The sequence below is a fragment of the Rosa chinensis genome, chromosome 4 (assembly GCF_002994745.2).
Source record: "Rosa chinensis cultivar Old Blush chromosome 4, RchiOBHm-V2, whole genome shotgun sequence".
NCBI lineage: Eukaryota > Viridiplantae > Streptophyta > Magnoliopsida > Rosales > Rosaceae > Rosa > Rosa chinensis.
This window is the reverse complement of record NC_037091.1, coordinates 38,553,614-38,574,189: the sequence shown is the minus strand read 5'-3', so window position 1 is coordinate 38,574,189 and position 20,576 is coordinate 38,553,614. Positions and strand designations below refer to the sequence as shown.

Here is a 20,576-nt window from a genome sequence, read left to right as displayed (position 1 = left end):
TTTTTTTTTTTTCTCTCTCTCTCTCTTTATTTTTTTTTTTTTGGATTGATGAGGTTGTCCTAGGGCGAATCCCTTGGCATGTTCCTCTTCAACGAAACTTTCTTTGATAGATACTCTACGACCAGCGTCGTTGAGGTTGGTGGTAGTGAACTTCTCCCTTGGATCGTCGTCTGCAAAGAAGCGGGCGAAACCTGGCTCTGATACCAAATGATGCGGGAAGCGTGAACACAATAGTAAGAGGCTCCGTCAAGCGTCGAAAGCCATATGAGATGAGCTAGAATCCACTAGCAATTACGGGCACAGCCGTAAGAAAGATAGAGAAACTTCTCTAATATTTGGGTTTTTATTGATAACTTGAATGAAAATTACAATCGAAGAGGTGCCTTATATAGGGCACATAGAATAAACCTAATACAACTAGAAAACAAAAAGAACAATTTATTATAGACTAAAACTAGGAAACCTAATTAAATAAAAATCGGAAATAAAATCCTAGACATTAAAGAATATTACGCAAACATATATTTGGAATCCCAACCAAGATTTCGCTCGAGAATCCCGATATATCCAAAATAGTAATTTATGATTAATTCCATCATTAAGAAGCCTATTTGAATACCAATTTTCAATATTCAAATCATTCTTCTTAATGTGCAAACGCTTCTTTCTTTTCGTGATTCTTTGTTGAAGTTGGCTAAAATCTCGTCCTACATCACATATGAAGGATGCCTCTAATTGCGTTACTCTCAATCCAAGTATTATTCTCTCTTTCTATGTTCTTTCTTTTTGAGTATTATTCTTTGTTAAACTGGTTATGTACAACTGTACAAGTGCGTGTGCTTTTAGAAATAGAATATGACGATGATAGAGCCAAGTAAAGTATTGCGGCGAGCTTTTCTACATTTATATGTCAAGCAAAGAATTTAATGATTACTCTCACACCATCTATCTGTGTATAAATTGAGAGTTCATACATCCACAGGAGACCAATGATCAGAAAATCTATCACTTAATTAATTGTTATCAAATATGGCAGCTGAATTTCTGCTCACTTTCGCTGCTGAGGGAATTCTGACCAAGGTGTCTTCACTTGCCTCTCAAGAACTCACTCTTGCATGGGGGTTCAAGGCCGAACTGAAGAAGCTCGGGAAGTCCTTATCCATTATTCAAGATTTCTTACACGGGGCTGCCGATCAGAAACCACAAGATCATCAGGGCAAGGCAGTAGAGGAGTGGGTCAAGAAACTGAAAGACATAGCTCACGAGGCTGATGATGTTTTGGATGAATTCAACTATGAAGTTCTCCGGCGCAAAGTGGAACTGCAAAACCACATGAAGAGAGGTACTCAACTTCCTTTCTGCCTCTAATCCCCTTTTGTTTCGTCTCAAAATGGCGCATAAGATTAAGAAGATCAATGACTCTTTGGTGGAGCTTAAGAAGGAGGCATCTTTCATCAACTTGGTTGCAAAGAGAAGAGATTCAACCCCTGGAGGGAAAGGCCCGGATCGACAAACGGACTCATCTTTTGAGAAGGATGAAAAGGTTTTTGGAAGGGAGGATGTTGTGTCAAAAATAGTTGAGAGCTTGACCAACTCCAACAAACAGCAGGATCTTTCGGTTATGGCCATTGTTGGAATGCCTGGACTGGGAAAGACGACTTTGGCTAAATCAGTGTACAATGAACCTGCCATAGATACACATTTCAATAAGAAAATATGGGTGTGCGTATCTAATACTTTTGATGTCGATGTGATTTTAAGCCATATGTTAGAATCACTAACGAGGCATAATACAGGAATGAAAAATCGAAGTCCATTGATTGATTCTCTTAAAGATGAGTTGACAGGGAAGAAATATGTTCTTATACTAGATGATGTATGGAGCGAGGATGAATCAAAATGGGAGAGTTTGAAGAGTTGTTTGTCAAAGCTGAATTCTTCTCCGGGAAGCAGCATTATCATCACCACCCGCAGTGCCGATGTGGCATCAATTGCTGAAACAGCTATTGCTGAAACACTTCCCAGACTTGAACTGACAATTTTATCAACAGGGGAATGTTGGTCCATTTTGAAGCAAAGAGCGAATTGTTGAAGGAATATCGATTTAGTGTGCCTTATCAAACTAGGAGTAACAATAGGAGAGAAGGTTCTAGATTTCCCAATCCTACACGGATTGGTATTCCTTGTAACATTAGAACTAGCACTTTGTAATCCCTATATATAGGGCTCCTATTCTCAATAATAAGATATACATCTCTCTCATCAATCTCTCTCAAATACATTATACTTAAACACGTTATCAGCACGACTCTAACCACAAAACAGAAAACCAAAACTCATTCACAAATCAGCCCCTAGCCCGAGCTAGCCGAGCCTTCGCTGCAGCCCGAGCGCCCGTGCGCTTGCAACCTTGCACAGCAGCCCCTGCTGCCCCCTCCCTGCAGCCCTGCGTTCCAGCCTGCTGCCACCGAAGCATCCCTGCTGCGCAAACAAGCCAACGCACACCCACTGCATCTTTTTCCCGTTCCTGTGCACATCCGTCTTCTTGCAAGCCTCGAAACGTCTAGTTCGGAAGCTCAGATCGAAAAACTTTCTTCATCAAAGTTGTTCGTCTCTGTCTCTTCCATCTAACCTCCGAATTTCAGCCTTATCGGAGTCATATTGAGATCTGTACACCAATCGAGGTACAAGCTGTTCAGAACAGAATCTACTCGGATTGCTTCGCTCCATCACGCCTGCATCGACACGCGCGTGATCCAAATACAAGTAAGTATTCAAAAGAGTAAGTTTTGAAGTTCCTATAATTTCAGAATTTATATTTCTTCTTCTTTTCTCGGGGACTTGAAAACCTCCCTTCTTCTACATCCCACCTTTCTTATAACGTGGGTTCGATTTTTGAGAAAAGCGGAATCGTGGGGATTCACGCAATTAACGAACTAAGAGCGTTCGTAAGACTTCGGACTAAGAGCGTCCGTAAGCATCGATTTAACGAACTAAGAGCGTTCGTAAGCTACGGACTAAGAGCGTTCGTGAGCATAGATTTTGACCATTTAAACATCATTGTTTCGGTCTAATCCAATTATTCTTGGAAATCGATTTCTTGGTAGCATAGCTCGGAAATCTTATTTAGTTTTCGTGGAAGCATTGACTCCGAAACTAACTTGTTTTTGTTTCATCTTTCAGGATGTCAAACACAAACAAACTCGATTTTGTTCCATTGGATTATGCAGGCAAAAGGTACTTAATTTGGGTCACTGATGTCGAGATCCACCTCATTGCCCGTGATTTATTGCATACAATCCAAGAGCTTTGTCTTATAGAAACAGCTCCAGACCCTCAAACTGAGAAAGATAATTCCAAGGCACTTGCCTTTATGAAACGTCACATGGATAGTGACCTCCAGTTTGAGTTCATAAATGAGGATAGCGCCATAAAGCTTTGGCATGCGCTTCGCGAACGATATGGCAATGTTCGTGACTCCATTCTTCCGAATACAGAAGCAGAATGGAACGATCTTCGCTTCTATGAATTTGACACTGTCATGCAATTTTATTCGGAAGCTCTCAGCATCAAAGCAATGATGCGTCTCTGTGGAAAAACAATCACAGAAGACCAATTGATTGAGAAAACCCTCAATACCTTCCCCGTCTATGCTATGAGGTCCTCTGACTTATTCCGGACTCATGTAAATGCAAGGCGAATCACAAGTTTTCAACAGCTTATTGAAGCTATGGTCACTACTGAAAGACATGGCAATGAACTTGTGAAAAGAAGATTTGATAGGCTTCAAGATAGCTATCAAGAGCATCGTCCTATGGCTAGAGAAAGTCGCCATCGACGTCATGATCCATACGATCGAAATGCTCAAGAAGGTAATCGCTCAAGGCGACAATCCCACGACCGTAGGAGGCGTGATTTTGAGGGAAATAGGGTTGGAAACCATGGAGCCAACGTTGGCCATGGGCACCACTTTCCAACGCCACCAGTCCTAGGGACTATGCATATTGCGCCAATGCGCCTCAATCAAGGGAGAATCCTCTTTATGGTGTCTATTTCTGATATGGAACGTCTGATCAATGGACCTGAATTTCCAATGTACCTACGAAGGTAGTCGCATCATGGTGATCAAGACTTCGAGTTCACAAAGACTTTAAAATCTGGCGATGAAGACAAAATACCGCAGATTTTTATTTATAGTCTTTTATTTTTCCAAGAATTATGTCATGGCAATTATGCCTTATATCAATAAAATGACTTATTGTATTAACTCTTTCCCTCTAAGCGTACTCAAGAGTACTTGTGATGTCTAGGCAAGGTTTGATCTGAGAGAACGGTTTTAAAAGTGAGCAACGCTCCACCAAAATCTCGCCTTACCTTACCTGGTCACAACTAAATTGAAATTGCCGAACGGATAGAGTGACTACGATTTGTCTACGATTTGATTTTTATATTGGATTAGATTATGGTCACGAAACTTTGGTGTCATCATTGGATATTATTAATAAAGTATCGATTTATTTTATCTCATGTCGTAGACATGTTTTTCTAACTTTATTATTTCAAAGATATAAGAGCCAATGGTTTTCATGTGGAAACACATTGTGAGAATGGACAAGAGTTCCTTTGCATCACCTCTAATGACTACGGACATAAACGAGTATTAGAGAAACTTATGTGTCGCTCTAGTGGGTTGTATGCAACCACTATTCGAGTCATTGAATCCAACCATGTCATGAGAGATGATTTATGGGATTCCGACACGTATAGGCTTTGGCACGACCGTTTGGGACACCCAGGTCGTGACATGATGATCCGTATATTAAAGACTTCACCCGGACATCCCTTTTTCAGAACGAAAGGAAGTAAAACTCGAAATTTGGATCAAGGAGGAGCACCTGCGCCTCACGGTGCCTTCCCCCTTCAAGTCCGGCCACCACTAGCCGGCGCCGCCATCCCCCTGCGGCTCAAGGGTGGCTTTGACGCCACCTCTGCTCCTCTGACTCAAATTTCGACTTCTAAAGTCCATTGTGACTTCATGGCTCAACCAAAATCCTCATTGGTTGTTTCCAAAGCCCATCATTCGTTCTGCAAAGCCTGCTCTTTAGCAAAGTTAGGATCGAGACCATCCTATGCAAAGGACACCAAAGAAAATATACCATTCTTGCAAAGAATCCAAGGTGATATTTGTGGACCTATTCAACCACCATGCGGACCATTTAGATATTTTATGGTGTTGGTTGATGCATCGACACGCTGGTCACATGTCATGCTATTGTCCACAAGGAACGCTGCATTTGCTAAACTCCTAGCACAAATAATTAAGTTACGGGCTCACCACCCTGATCATCCCATTAAGTCTATAAGATTAGACAATGCTGGGGAGTTTACATCAAAGACTTTTGATGATTATTGCATGTCCATTGGGATTGATGTTGAACATCCTATTCCTCATGTTCATACCCAAAATGGTCTCGCAGAAGCCACCATTAAACGACTACAAATGGTTGCTCGAGCATTGGTGATGCGCACCAATCTCCCTATTTCTGCTTGGGGCTATGCAATATTGCATGCAGCTGTGCTTATTCGTCTGAGGCCCACTGCCACTCAACCCTTCTCTGCGTCCCAGATGGTTACTGGGTATGAGCCTGATGTCTCACACTTACGCATATTTGGGTGTGCAGTCTATGTGCCTATTGCGCCGCCACAGCGCACCAAAATGGGTCCTCAAAGACGATTAGGCCTTTATGTTGGATATGATTCTCCAACAATTATCCGCTACATAGAACCCTTGACAGGCGATCTCTTTACCGCTAGATTTGCGGATTGTCACTTCGATGAGACAGTCTTCCCGTCGTTAGGGGGAGATAAGAACATCAATGTTCAACAGGAACGACAGGAATTGTCGTGGTCTGTCCCCACTCTGTCTCATCTTGATCCCCGAACCGCACAGTCAGAAATTGAAGTGCGGAGAATTCTCGATCTTCAGAACGTAGCAGATTCGATGCCTGATGCGTTTTCTGATATCGCTAAAGTGACGAGATCACACATACCTGCTGCAAACGTGCCTGCAAGGATTGATGTCCCTAAAAGTAGAGGACATGACGCCAACTCAAGAATGCATGAGCATGGCGCCAACGTCCCATCTCTCAATGATGGTGACGTTGTGGCTAGGCCCACGGCTCCCGCCAAGAAGCGCGGGAGGCCCATAGGTTCGATGGATTCTCGCCCAAGAAAGAAAGCGAGTTCGGCACAAAATAATCCATTAATCATCGATGTAAATAATCCATCTCATGAGAATATTCCGGATTATGGTTATGTCCAAGAGACATCATTGGGGGACGCTCCAATGTCAGAACCAACTCCAGAGAATAGAGAGATCTCCATAAATTACACTAGTGTACATGAGATGATGGATAGAAATTCTATGGCGATTGATGATGCATTTGCATATCATATTGCAAAAGGAATTATAGAATATGATGATATCGAACCTCGCTCTGTTGAAGAATGTCAACAAAGAGCGGATTGGCCTAAATGGAAAGATGCAATCCAGGTTGAATTGGATTCACTAACAAAGAGACAGGTATTTGGGCCTGTAACGCAGACACCCCCAAGTGTAAAGCCTGTTGGCCATAAATGGGTCTTTGTTAGAAAGTGTAATGAGAAAAACGAGGTTGTTAGATACAAAGCCCGCCTTGTGGCGCAAGGTTTCTCACAACGCCCTGGAATTGACTACGAGGAGACATATTCTCCCGTAATGGACGTTATAACGTTCCGCTACCTTGTCAGTTTGGTAGTTTCCGAAAAACTTGACATGCAGCTTATGGATGTGGTTACAGCATATCTCTATGGGGATCTAGATTCAGAGATATATATGAAGGTTCCAGATGGACTTCAATTACCCAAATCAAGTGGCTCTAAACCACGGAGCGCGTTTTCAATAAGATTAAAACGCTCACTATATGGATTAAAACAATCCGGACGGATGTGGTATAACCGTCTAAGTGACTACTTGATTGGGAAGGGATATATTAACAATGAAATATGCCCATGCGTGTTCATTAAAAGAACAAGTTCCGGATTTGCAATCGTAGTAGTTTATGTCGATGACATGAACCTAATTGGAACTCTAGATGAGTTGAAGGTAACTGCTAAATACTTGAAATCCGAATTTGAGATGAAAGATCTTGGGAAAACACGGTTTTGTCTCGGTTTAGAACTCGAGCACCGTAGTGATGGAATCTTGATCCATCAGTCTGCATATACTCAGAAAATCCTAAGGCGCTTTAATGAAGATAAAGCAAAGCCTACGAGTACTCCCATGATCGGCCGTAGTCTTGAGCCCGGAAAAGATCCGTTTCGTCCAAGGGATGAGGACGAAGAACCATTAGAGGCCGAGGTGCCCTATTTGAGTGCAATAGGCGCATTATTGTACTTAGCTCAATGCACAAGACCGGATATCTCATTCGCAGTGAACTTGTTAGCTCGACATAGCTCTGCGCCAACACGCCGCCATTGGATTGGTATAAAGACAATCTTTCGATACCTAAGAGGTACGATTGATATGGGCCTATTCTATCCCTACAGAGAGAAAAGGAATGACGGAAAATTGGGATTGGACCCCAAGAGGCAAAACGCCCCCGTCCATGGAATGGCCGCCGGCCATGTTGCCGCCGCCGGCGCCGCCACCGCTCATGGTGGCCGGCATTCTCCTATCTCCCTCCATCAAAACGACAATGATGTCTTGATGGGTTTTGCTGATGCAGGGTACCTCTCTGACCCTCACAAAGGTCGCTCCCAAACTGGTTATGTCTTTACCATGGGAAGCACTGCGATATCTTGGAGGTCTACAAAACAGACCCTTGTTGCTACTTCCTCAAATCATGCAGAGATTATTGCTCTACATGAAGCTGTACATGAATGTGTATGGCTAAGGTCCGTAATTCGACACATTCAAGGAAGTTGTGGTTTGAAGTCTACCACAAATGAACCTACATGCATTTATGAGGATAATGCAGCTTGTATTGAACAAATGAAGTTAGGTTTCATCAAGGGCGACAACACCAAGCATATATCGCCTAAGTTCTTTTATAATCAGCAACAACAATCACTCCTAAAGATTGAAGTGAATCAAATCCGATCAGAGGATAATGTAGCGGACTTATTCACTAAGTCGTTACCTAAATCCACCTTCGAGAAACATGTGAAGAGCATCGGATTGAGAAAGTTATCCGAACTCCCACGATTATAGCAATCAGGGGGAGATATCGACATCAGGGGGAGTTATGATGTCTACATGTTCGATCTCGAAGAGTTAAGGACGTGTTGTGCTCTTTTTGTCCTTCGACCAGGGTTATTTTTATCCCACAGGGTTTTTGTTACCTGGCAAGGTTTTTAACGAGGCAACGGATGAAGCGTCACCACCAAGTTTGAAGCGGCACAAGGGGGAGTGTTGAAGGAATATCGATTTAGTGTGCCTTATCAAACTAGGAGTAGCAATAGGAGAGAAGGTTCTAGATTTCCCAATCCTACACGGATTGGTATTCCTTGTAACATTAGAACTAGCACTTTGTAATCCCTATATATAGGGCTCCTATTCTCAATAATAAGATATACATCTCTCTCATCAATCTCTCTCAAATACATTATACTTAAACACGAATTTAGATATGAATGATGTCATTGATGCAGATCGAGAAAGAATTGGGAGGGCGATTGCTGAAAAGTGTGGAGGCATACCCTTAGTGGCAAAGGTACTATGTTTATATTATATTAACGAAAATTTCCCCTATTTCTTTTCATTGAGAACAAAAGATATATTTGCTTTGTAATTTTAGTTCGAATGCATCACCTTAGAAAAGATAATATAAGGGAGCTCTAAGAGCTGGCCATCCACCAACAACATCCACATACTATATTAAATCCTCATCCGTCTATTCTCAAAGAGCTGGTACAGTATCTTTCAAATTATCCATCCACCAACAGTTGAAATCAACTTTCTTATTGAATCTTCATCATAGATTTTTTTATATAAAAAACTTATTTTTTAGCGAAATTATGTTAGTAGAGAAATTGATTAGATTGTGCTCTGTGCTGGAGCCATGAAAACGGTGAGAGCATCCTAGTTGTGTACTCTAGATTGAAAATAGTTCCAACATACTATCGAGAGGCCTTAGCTTTTAGTAGAGAATATTGTCTTTTCTGAAACAACATAAATATTGTGGACAAAAAAAGAAACAATTCAAATAGAAAAAGATAGAAAACATAATAGTATGATTTTCATCTCATAAGTATGTTAATTTAACATTAGATTTTGAATTCTGATCTTATATATGAGAAGTTATCCAAAATCTAAACTCCAATCACATATAATGCAGGTTTTGGGAGGCATAATGCGTTCTAAAACTAGTAGAGATGATTGGTTGTCAATTCAAGAAAGTGAAATATGGAAACTACCTAAAGCAGAGGATAAAATCATGTTGGTATTGAAGTTGAGTTTTGATAATTTGAAGTCACCGCCTTTGAAGCAATGTTTTGCATATTGCTCGCTGTTGAGGAAAGATTTTGAAATTGAAAGAGATAATTTGATCCAACTTTGGATGGCTCAGGGATTACTCCAACCTTCAACCGACAAAATTCATCATGAAATAGAGGACACGGGCGATGAGTATTTTAGTATTCTATTGAAAAATTCCTTATTTCAAGAGGTAACTGAAGGTGGCAGTATTACCAAGTACACAATGCACGATCTTGTGCATGATCTAGCAGAAGAAGTATCCAAAAGTGAGAGCTTGACACGAGATTTGAAAGATAAATGTGGGGTTCGACATGTTGCGCATATTCCTACTTCAACACTAGCAAACATGTCAGAAGTAACTGTTGGGAGATTGCACTCACTATTTTCAAATGATCAGGTCCCAGATATCATTTTCTCCAAGTTTAGAGCATTGCGGGTCTTAAGTTTACAAGAGGCAAAAATTCAAGAGTTGTCAAATTCATTTGGCAAGATGAAGCACTTGAGGTATCTAGACATCTCGTATACAGGAATCAAAGCACTTCCCAAGTCAATTGGCAAGCTGTATAACCTTCAAACATTGAGAATGCAGGAAACTGATTATCTCAAAGAGGTTCCAAGGGAAATGCAAAACTTGATCAACTTGAGGCATCTTTATTTTGATAAGACAATGGAATTTCCAGCCGGATTATTGCGGGGATTAACTAATCTCCGAACATTGTCTTACTTTAATGTGGGTAAGGAGATGGGTGTTGGAATTGAGGAATTGGTTGGCTTGAACCACTTGAAAGGTGAATTAATCATTCGTAATCTGGAAAATATAAGGGATGAAGAAGAAGCGAAGAAGGCAAAATTAGAGGACAAGAAAAATGTACTGGAGCTAAGTTATGTATGGGCAAGAAGCAGAAGCAATCCAGAAGGTTTGGAGAGTAGGCCAAGCAGCGACTTTCATGACGAGAATGTACTAGAAGGACTCAAACCACATACCAAGTTGGAGAGCTTGAGCATTGAAAACTTCATGGGTGATAAATTTCCTTCATGGATGATGAGAAACCCTTTGCCTCTCAACAATTTGAAGAAGGTCCTCCTTTTTGGCTGTCGCAGATGCGAAGGGCTCCCAATACTAGGCCATCTACCGGGTCTTGGACATGTCGAGATTTCTGGAATGCATAACCTAAAACTCTTGGGAAGTGAATTTTATGGTTACAATCATGTTTACGAGGCTGCTGTGGCTACCCGAGAGAAGGTCTTATTTCCAGCACTGAAAACATTAAGCATTGTAGGGTGCGGTGAGCTAACTGAATGGATGGAAGCACCCACAACGATGACATCGTCAACAAGTAAAGTAGTGGTGTTCCCTTGCTTGGAGGAGTTGGCTCTCGGGGGTTGTCCCTTATTGAGAAATGCTCCAAGTCATTTCCCATCTCTCAAGGAGTTGTGGATATGGGTCATGGGCAGCGAGAAGCCGATGGCAAGTATATGCAATGAAGTGAGCACTCTGACTTCTCTCTATATAGAAAAAATCAAGGGGCTTACTTCGCTGTCCTCAGGGATGCTGAAGAAGAACAAGAATCTCACATCTTTGGTGATCTGGAGTTGTGATGAGATGATTCATATTGCTCCAAATGTATTTGGCTGCTGCGCAAATCTTAGGGAGCTGACCATTGGGGGTTGTAAAAAACTGGAGCAGCTAGCCGAGGGTCTAGACACGCTCCCTCTTCTCAGAAGTTGACCATAAGAGAATGTCCTACTCTAGAGTTCATTCCGATTGACCACGACATGGCATCCCTCCGCGAATTGGAGATAGAAGATTGTGATGGATTATCTAGTATTGGCCTACTCGATCACTGCACCTCTCTACAGGAATTGGAGATACGCAGTTGTGGAAATCTAACATCGATTCCAATCTCACAAGGCCTTGCATCTCTCCGCAAATTGATTATTTGGAAGTGTGGTGGATTATCTAGTATTGGCATACTCGATCACTGCACCTCTCTACAAGAATTGGAGATAAGCGGATGTGGAAATCTAACATCGATTCCAATCTCACAAGGCCTTGCATCTCTCCGCAAATTGGAGATAGAAGATTGTGATGGATTATCTAGTATTGGCATACTCGATCACTGCACCTCTCTGCAGGAATTGCAGATAAGCATATGTGGAAATCTAACATCCATTCCAATCTCACAAGGCCTTGCATCTCTCCGCACATTGGGTATTTACAGGTGTGGTGGGTTAACGGGCCTACCGTGCGGGATTGAAAACCCCTCTCTTCAGGATTTAATGATATCCGGTTTCTCAAGTCTAGAGACCATTTCGTTTACACGTGTCCTCCCATCTATCCGCATGTTGCAAGTTACGGGATGCGATGAATTATCTTGCTTGGCTGTCCTCGAATACTGTCCCTCGCTTCAGAAATTGAGTGTAAGCAAATGCCCCAACCTAGCACCCATTTCATTTTCTGCGGATTTGAATCCATGTCTTAAGGAGTTGCGTATAGATGATTGCAATGGTCTACAATCCCTTCCAGATTTCCGCAGTTTCACATCCCTCCTTGTATTGGAGATTGAAGAATGTACGAGTCTGGTATGTGGGTTTCATATCCCGGTGTCTCTGGAGGAGTTGCGGATTTCTGAATGCCATAACCTAGAGAGTATTCCAAGTTTAGATGAATGCACATCCCTCCGTCGGTTACAGGTTCGTGATTGTGAGAAACTGAAGTCTCTGTCAACAGGGCTGCGCTGCCTCGCTCGTCTGGAGAATTTGGATTTAGGTCCTTTTTGGGAGGAGCTCGACTCCTTCCCTGATTTTCAAGCTCCATCACAACAACTTGACGAATTAGAGTTGAAAGGGTGGCCTAAACTCAAGTCTCTTCCTCAACAAGTTCAACACTTCACTTCGCTGACAAAGTTGACTATAAGATCTTTCAATGGAGTGGAGGCTTTACCAGAGTGGTTGGGCAACCTTGCATCTCTCAAGCACCTGACTATTTCGAATTGTGAGAATCTCAAGTATCTACCTTCACTCAAAGCAATGCAACGCCTCACCAAATTATATAGTCTAGAGATTTGTAGGTGTCCACTGCTAAAGGAAAGATGCACCAAGGACAGCGGCGAAGAATGGCCCAAGATTTCTCACATTCGAAATATCCATATTTGTAAGCTTCTTTCTGATTATTTTTCTTTGTTTGAACGGTTTTCAAGATCACTACTTTTTATGCGCGCATGGCTCCATTACTATTTCGCTCACTATACATAAATTCAAACTAGCCACTAAATGATTGTCTTGTTTGTTCTGGAAAAAGCTTTCTGAAGCATGTCTACAAATTTATAGAAATGGTTTGGTTACCTTTGTTTTTTTTTCTTATACTCATCATTGATCGATCACTTTTTTCTTAACCCCAATGTTAACAACTTTAGGAAAAGTGGGTGGCAGTATTCTTACATAAAGAACAGGGATGACAACTAAGCTCTTGCTTATAAGTTGTCTAGATGTAGCTAGTGTGCAATTGTTTGTTGTGGAAAACCTGTTTGAAGCATTTATAAACTGAATCAAACTTGTTTATCCTACTCTCTTCCTTTTCCTCAACCAATTCCCATCTTCTTGAAATGCAGGGCGGGATTGAAGCTATGCAATGTCTCACTCAACTAGCTAGCACAATTGGATATCTATGGTTCCAAGTTTCAGGGGATATGCATTGAGAAGTGTTGGAAGTTGCAGTTGCACAAGATTATATCCCTTCAATTTCCAAGTACAGGTACAACCAATTCCTAAAATCATCAAGTTTTTCAACTCACTACTTTCTCTTCCTTTCCAGTGTACCTCTGTGATTAGATTTAATAAGTTTCAAATGCATTGTACTCTTCTGTAGTCTCTGCTCTATAGGTTATTTACTTACTGCATGCACTTTTTTCCTGATGGCTGGCTTTATTGTTTTGGGCATAATTTGTAATTTTTCACCAGGCTCTATCGTCGGCCAAATGGAAGAACCAGTTGCACAACTGAAGTGCACTAGGTGCAAACTGAGTTCAATTATCTGCTGACTGTATCAACAGACTTCTGTGGAAGTAAAAAACAAAGGCACGTAGAGATGACTCAAAGATCGAGTGCTTGTGAGCTTTGGGTGTAATTGGAGGTGTCCACTTCTAAAGGAAAGATGCACCAAGGACAGCGGCGAAGAATGGCCTAAGATTTCTGACATTCCATCAGTCATTTGTAAGCTTCTTTCTGACTATTCTTTTTCTTTGTTTGGTCTGAAAGTTTTTCTACTCTATACTTTTATGCATGTATGGCTCCACTACTATCTTGCTCACTACACAGAAATTCAAAATAGCCACTAAATGATTGTCTGGTTTGTCCTGGAAAAAGCTTTCTGAAGCATGTCTAAAAAAAAAAAAAAGAAATGGGTTTGGTTACCTTTTGTTTTTCTTACACTCAGCATTGACCGATCATTGTTTTCTAGGGTTAAAAAACATATTCAGTTATTCGATTGAGGCCATGCAATACTCAGCAATGTCTTTCATGTTTCAAACGAATGATGTACGATTGGGGCTATGAAGCAGACTAAGCTTTCAAACCACCGTGCATTATTAATTTGGGACTTTCATAGTTTCATGTCATGTCATAAAGTATCCAACAGTATCTAGAGTTTATCTTTCTGAATTGATTAGTAGTTGGTTTTGAAGATAAATTAATGATCATCTCATGATTCAACAGATTTCCAATTGTTCTCTTTCGGTTTTTGTTTTAGTGGTGATATATATGTAACCACAATGTTAACAACTTTAGGAGGAGTAGGTCGCAGTAGTTATTCTTACATAAAGAACAGGGATGACAATTAAGCTCTTGCTTATAAATTGTCTAGATGTAGCTAGTGTCCAATTGTTTGTTGTGGAAAACCCGTTTGAAGCATTTATAAACTGAATAAAACTTGTTTATCCTACTCTCTTCCTTTTCCTCAACCAATTCCCATCTTTTTGAAATGCAGGTTCGGATTGAAGCTATGCAACGTCTCACTCAACTAGCTAGCACAATTGGATATCTATGGTTCCAAGTTTCAGGGGATACATGTGCATTGAGAAGTGTTGGAAGTTGCAGTTGCGCATGATTATATCCATTCAATTTCCAAGTACAAGTACAACCAATTCCTAAAACCATCGTAAGTTTTTCAACCCACTACTTTCTCTTCCTTTCCAGTGTACCTATGTGATTAGATTTAACAAGTTCCAAATGCATTGTGCTCTTCTGTAGTCTCTGCTCAATAGGTTATTTACTTACTGCATGCATTTTTTCCTGATGGCTGGCTTTTTTGTTCTGGGAATAATTTGTAATTTTTCACCAGGCTCTATCGTCGGCCAAATGGAAGAACCAGTTGTACAACTGAAGTGCACTAGGTGCAAACTGAGTTCAGTTATCTGCTGACTGTATGAACAGATTTCTGTGGATATAAAAAAAGGCATGGAGAGATAACTCAAAGATAGTGCTTGTGAGCTTTGGGTGTAATTGGGGTTCTCTGTAGAGAATGGTTGAGAGAAAGTATGAGATTGTCTATGATAGATTCAAAGAATTTTTTATTTTTTTTACCAACCCTGTTATCTTCTTCTTTTGACACTAGTGGATTATTGTTATGGGCAGTGGACGTTAACCAATTTGGGGTGAACCGCATTAAAATCATGCATCTTTTTTACAGGGCTGCGCTGCCTCGCTCGTTTGGAGAAATTGGAATTAGGTCCTTTTTGGATGGAGCTCAACTCCTTCCCTGATTTTCAAGTTCCATCACAACAACTTTTCTCATTATGGTTACATGGGTGGCCTAAGCTCAAGTCTCTTCCTCAACAACTTCAACACTACGTTTTCGCTGACATGGTTGACTATAAATTCCTTTAATGGAGTGGAGGCTTTACCAGAGTGGTTGGGCAACCTTGCATTTCTCTGGATCCTGATTATTTCAGGTTATGAGAATCTCAAGTATCTACCTTCACTCAAAACAATGCAACGCCTCACCAAATTAGAGGTTCTCCGAATTTTTGGCTGTCCACTTCTAAAAGAAAGATGCAGGAAGGACAGCGGCGAAGAATGGCCCAAGGTTTTTCACATTCCAACTTTCCAGTGTAAGCTTCTTTCTCACTGTTCTTTTTTTTTGTTCTGAAAGGTCTTCTACTTTTTTTGTATACAAACTACCTTTTATGTGCGTATGGCTCCACTACTATTTTGCTCACTACACAGAAATTCAAAATAGCCAGTAAATGATTCTTTTATTTGTTCTGCAGAAAGCTTTCTGAAGCATGTCTAAAATATAATAGAAATGGACTGGTTACCTTTGTTTTTTTCTTATGCTCAGCATTGATCCATCATTGTTTTCTAGGCAAAAAGAAAGTCAGTTGCTTGATTGAACCCATGCAATGCCTCAGCAATGGCTTTAGTAGTAAGTGTACAATTGAGAGTGTGGCTGTGTGGGAATCTTGTGTTGTGCAAGTTTAATCACTCTCCTCTCTTGAAGCAGAGTAAGCTTTCAAACCACCATGAATTATTAATTTGCCACTTTCACAGTTTCATGTCATGTCATAAAGTATCCAGCAGTATCTAGATCTATCTTTCTGAATTAATTAGTGGTTAGTTTTGAAGATAAATTAATGATCATCATCTTACTATTCAACAGATTTCCAATTGTTCATTTTTGTTCGACAAACTACTTTTTATGCACGCATGGCTCCATTACTATTTCGCTCACTATACAGAAATTCAAACTAGCCACTAAATGATTGTCTTGTTTGTTCTGGAAAAAAGCTTTCTGAAGCATGTCTACAAAATAATAGAAATGGTTTGGTTACCTTTGCTTTTTTCTTATACTCAGCATTGATCGATCATTGTTTTCTGTGATAAAAAAATATTCAGATGATGATTGAAGCCAAGCAATGCCTCAGCAATGGCTTTCATGTTTCAATAGAAAGATGTACCAATGGGAGTGCGCCTGTGTGGGAGTCTCATGTTGTGCAAGTTAAATCACTTGTCCTCTCTTAAAGCAGAGTAAGGTTTCAAACCATGTCATGTCATAAAGTATCCTACAGTATCTTGAGTTTATCTTTCTGAATTGATTAGTGGCTGGTTTTGAAGATAAATTAATCATCCTCTTGCTCACTTTTGGTTTTTGTTTTAGTGGTGAAATATATGTAACCCCAATGTTAACACAGTAGTAATTCTAATTACATAAAGAACATGGAGGACAATTAAGCTCTTGCTTATAAATTGTCTAGATGTAGCCAGTGTGCGATTGTTTGTTGTGGAAAAGCTGTTTGAAGCATTTATAAATTGAATCAAACTTGTTTATCCTGCTCTCTTCCTTTTCCTCAACCAACCATCTTCAAGAAATGCAGGTCTGGATTGAAGCTATGCAACGTCTCACTCGACTAGCTTGCACTATTGGATTGAAGCTATAACAAATGGCTGAAGATTTCTCTCTATCAAGTAAGTTTATTTCTTTATTTCTTTGATGCTTGCTTCTCAGAAAACCAGAAACACCCACATTTTCAGAGTTCCATTAATTCTTTGCCCTGCTCTGTTCTCTCTCTCTCTCTCTCTCTCTCTCTCTCAAGCCCATTTGGGTTTTCTTCATTCTTGTAAATTATAATGAGCGAATGAGTTACAGAGCGATCCTTGCATTTTTCTTTTTTCAATGTGTTTACTGTAAGTTTTTTTTGTTTGATATTTGCTTTTTGATTTTATGAAGGAATAGTTTTTATTTCTGGGTGTTCTTAATTTTTAGCTGAGTGGTGATTATTGCTTGTGAAATATGATGGTAGTTTCATTTTATCTGGGCGTATATTGTGCTGCGATTTTTTATTTTTTATTATTGGTTGACTTTTATAAAGTGTGATATGTTAATTAATCTTTACAGCATTGAGATGGGTGAGTCATTTTGTTTTCTTTTTCGTTTTTCTCATTGCAATATGTAATGGTTGCATTGGAGTAATTTGATTATTAGCATTTCTGCAAAATGGATAAGCTTACAGCCTCTACACAAGCACATACTAAAAGAAAAGGCAGAAAGAAGTTGTATAGGTATTTATTTGATTCTGTTTGGTACCCATTAAGTTTAAGAACTACAGCAGGGTACAAACTACAAAGTTGATTAGATTATTTTACTTGTATAGTTGTATTATGTGCTCTTAAGAACCTGTGCCTTTGTTTCCAGTGACAAATTTGTCCAATTTTGTTTCCAATGCCACTTGTTTACTTCTTTCTTTTTATTTAGATGATTATGGTAGTAATCTCATGATTATGATTCATGAAAGACCTATTGAAATTCGAAGTCATGGAAGTTAGTGAGCTGACTGTCCTTGTGTAATTTTGAATTTTATGTTTTCCACTACTGAATGCTGTTGCCACTACCACAATGCCCAGAAGTGTTCATTTGGAAGTTGGAACAGGTAGTAAACTCCTCAGGGTTTTCTAATTGAGAGTTATTGAGGGTTCTTGGGGGGAATATGATTTTGTCAATGTGCAAGTACTAACATGGTAAACTTCATATATAGAAGAACATGAATGTGACTTAGAGACAGAAATAAAAGAAAATAAAGGTTTTCTTTGGTTGCTCAAGTTAGTATGAGAAAGCTCATGTAAAACTTAATTATGATTTACGATACATATGTTTTATACAGTCATACTACTTCCTTGTCTCACATGAAACAAATTGTTAGACTGAATTTAGCTGAAGTTGGGCGATGTCACTTCCTAATACTCCTCACATTTTAATTTTCAAATAGCATGGTTGGTAGCATGTATCGGAGAGGCATGGCCAATAATATTAATTAAGCAAATAAAGAACAGGTTATACACAGTTTGAAGTTTCAACAGATGTAACATTTTTGTAGTATCCGAAAAAAAAATTTGAAATTAAATGGCTCTTGTGCATATTGTGGAAAGTCCATGTCAAATTGGCAGAATATCAATGTGCATACTGTCCTTTTCAGAAAAAAACCCTGTGATATCCATTATCTCTTCTGGATTTTCTTTTTTAATGTGTATCTCTTCAACTTTTCAGGACAAACCTGGTGATATATGTGCTTGATTTACTGATCGAGGCATTGCTTCTGAAGAAGTCATTATAACCTGTTCTAAATGCAGAATAGCTCGTGAACATACGTCATTTGTAGGCTTCTTTCTGACTATTTTTCTTTGTTTGAACGGTTTTCAAATTTCTCAGTTTATTACAAACTAATTTTTATGCGCGCATGGCTCCATTACTATTTCGCTCACTATACAGAAATTCAAACTAGCCACTAAATGATTGTCTTGTTCGTTCTGGAAAAAGCTTTCTGAAGCATGTCTATAAAAATAATAGAAATGTTGTTTTTTTTCTTATACTCAGCATTGATTGATCATTGTTTTCTAGGATAAAAAAATATTCAGTTACTCGATTGAAGCCATGCAATGCCTCAGCAATTGCTTTCATGTTTCAAGAGAAAGATTTACCATTGGGAGTGCGCCTGTGTGGGAGTCTCATGTTGTGCAAGTTAAATCACTTCTCCTCTCTTAAAGCAGAGTAAGCTTGCAAACCCCCATGAGTTATTAATTTAGCGCGTACTTTCACAGTTTCATGTCATGTCATAAGTATCCAACAGTATCAAGAGTTTGTCTTTCTGAATTGATTAGTGGTTGTTTCTGAAGATAAATTAATCATCCTCTTATGATTCAACAGAGTTCCAATTGTTAACTTTTGGTTTTTGTTTTAGTGGTGATATATATGTAACCCCAATGTTAACAACTAAGGGAAAAGTAGGTTGCATTAGTAATTCTTACATAAAGAAGAGGGATGACAATAAAGCTAGCTCTTGCTTATAAAGATGTAGCTAGCGTGCAATTATACGTGTGTTGTGGAAAAGCTGTTTGAAGCATTGAAAAAATGAATCAATCTTGTTTATCCTTCTCTCTTCCTTACCCTCAACCAACCATCTTTTTGAAATGCAGGTCTGGATTGAAGCTATGCAACGTCTCACTCAACTAGCTAGCACAAGTGGATAATTATGGTTCCAAGTTTTAGGGGTTACATGTGCCTTGAGACGTGTTTGAAGTTGCAGTTGCACATGATTATTCCCATCCAAGTTCTAAGTACAAGTACAGCCAATTATTGAAATCATTGTAAGTTCTTCAAACCACTGCTTCCTCTTCCCTTTTAGTGTTCCTCTTTGACTAGATTCAACCAGTTTTCAAATGCAGTGTACTCTTCTGTAGTCTCTGCTCTATAGGTTATTTACTTGCGGCATTTTTTCCTGATAGCTGGCTAATGGGAGCCAAGAGGCCCAAAAAGAAAAAGAAAAAAAACTAGAGACTTAAAGAATTCCTGATGTGGCTGACTTTATTGTTTTGGCATAATTTGCAATTTTTCACCAGGCTCTATCCTAGGCCAAATGGAAGAACAAGTTGCGCAACTGAAGTGCACTATGTGAAAACTGAATTCAGTTATCTGCTGGCTGTATGAACCGACTTCGGTCACACCGCATTTGTGTGCTCACTTGGTGTTTCTTATGGGAAAGCTTGAATTATAACGAATGGAGGCCATAAGCTAGACAGTTATGTATTGTGCTTGTTTAGGAGGAACTCGAAGTATGATTTTAGAAGTGTATTGCAAGCGTCTTGGTGCTTCCATGTTCATGAGATTCAGTATGGTGGTATGATCTTGTTGTGCATTATGGTAGAGCTCTAGAGGATCTTATGTTTTCAGAGCGTTGCTCTTAGTTGAAAGGGAAAAAAAAAATGAATGGAGAGATGACTGAAAGATTGAGTGCTTGTGAGCTTTGGGTGTAATTGGGGTTCTCTGTTGAGAAGAGTTGAGAGAGAATATGAGATTACCTATGACTGAGCGATTCAAAGAATTTTTTTTTGTTTTTTGTTTTTACGAACTCTGTTAAATCTTCTTTTGACAGTAGTGAATTATCGTCATGGGCTGTGGACGTAACCCTATTTGGGGTGAACCGCATTAAAACCTTTCATCTTATTGACGGTGTTGTCTTTGGTTCTATTTTTAATTTTCTTGGCAAGGAATGAACATCTAATGGGAAAAGCT

The 20,576-nt window shown here is 39.7% G+C and overlaps 2 protein-coding genes across 10 annotated transcripts; both read left to right on the top strand.

The window, feature by feature from the left end:
* The first annotated feature begins 864 nt into the window (after nt 1-864).
* Nucleotides 865-11,246, top strand: LOC121048853 (putative disease resistance protein RGA3). The gene is made up of 3 exons (XM_040518742.1): nt 865-2,087; nt 8,668-8,753; nt 9,378-11,246. The coding sequence occupies exons 1-3, from the start codon at nt 1,391-1,393 to the stop codon at nt 11,244-11,246; spliced, it is 2,652 nt and encodes an 883-aa protein (XP_040374676.1). The 5' UTR covers nt 865-1,390.
* On the top strand, nt 10,122-20,507 carry LOC112199246 (putative adenylate cyclase regulatory protein). Of its 9 annotated transcripts, none has more exons than XM_024340286.2 (13): nt 10,122-12,671; nt 13,129-13,271; nt 13,478-13,729; nt 14,502-14,672; nt 14,856-15,049; nt 15,204-15,624; nt 15,879-16,017; nt 16,409-16,540; nt 16,888-16,978; nt 18,555-18,662; nt 18,906-19,055; nt 19,481-19,651; nt 19,904-20,507. In XM_024340286.2, exons 1-2 carry the CDS (start codon nt 11,294-11,296, stop codon nt 13,137-13,139), a joined length of 1,389 nt encoding a protein of 462 aa, XP_024196054.2. In that variant the 5' UTR covers nt 10,122-11,293; the 3' UTR covers nt 13,140-13,271; nt 13,478-13,729; nt 14,502-14,672; nt 14,856-15,049; nt 15,204-15,624; nt 15,879-16,017; nt 16,409-16,540; nt 16,888-16,978; nt 18,555-18,662; nt 18,906-19,055; nt 19,481-19,651; nt 19,904-20,507. The 9 variants fall into 9 exon arrangements, with proteins under 9 accessions (XP_024196054.2, XP_040373319.1, XP_040373320.1 ...); XM_040517385.1 differs by having other exon boundaries at nt 16,880-16,978; XM_040517386.1 differs by having other exon boundaries at nt 16,409-16,570; nt 16,880-16,978.
* The last annotated feature ends 69 nt before the right edge of the window (nt 20,508-20,576 follow it).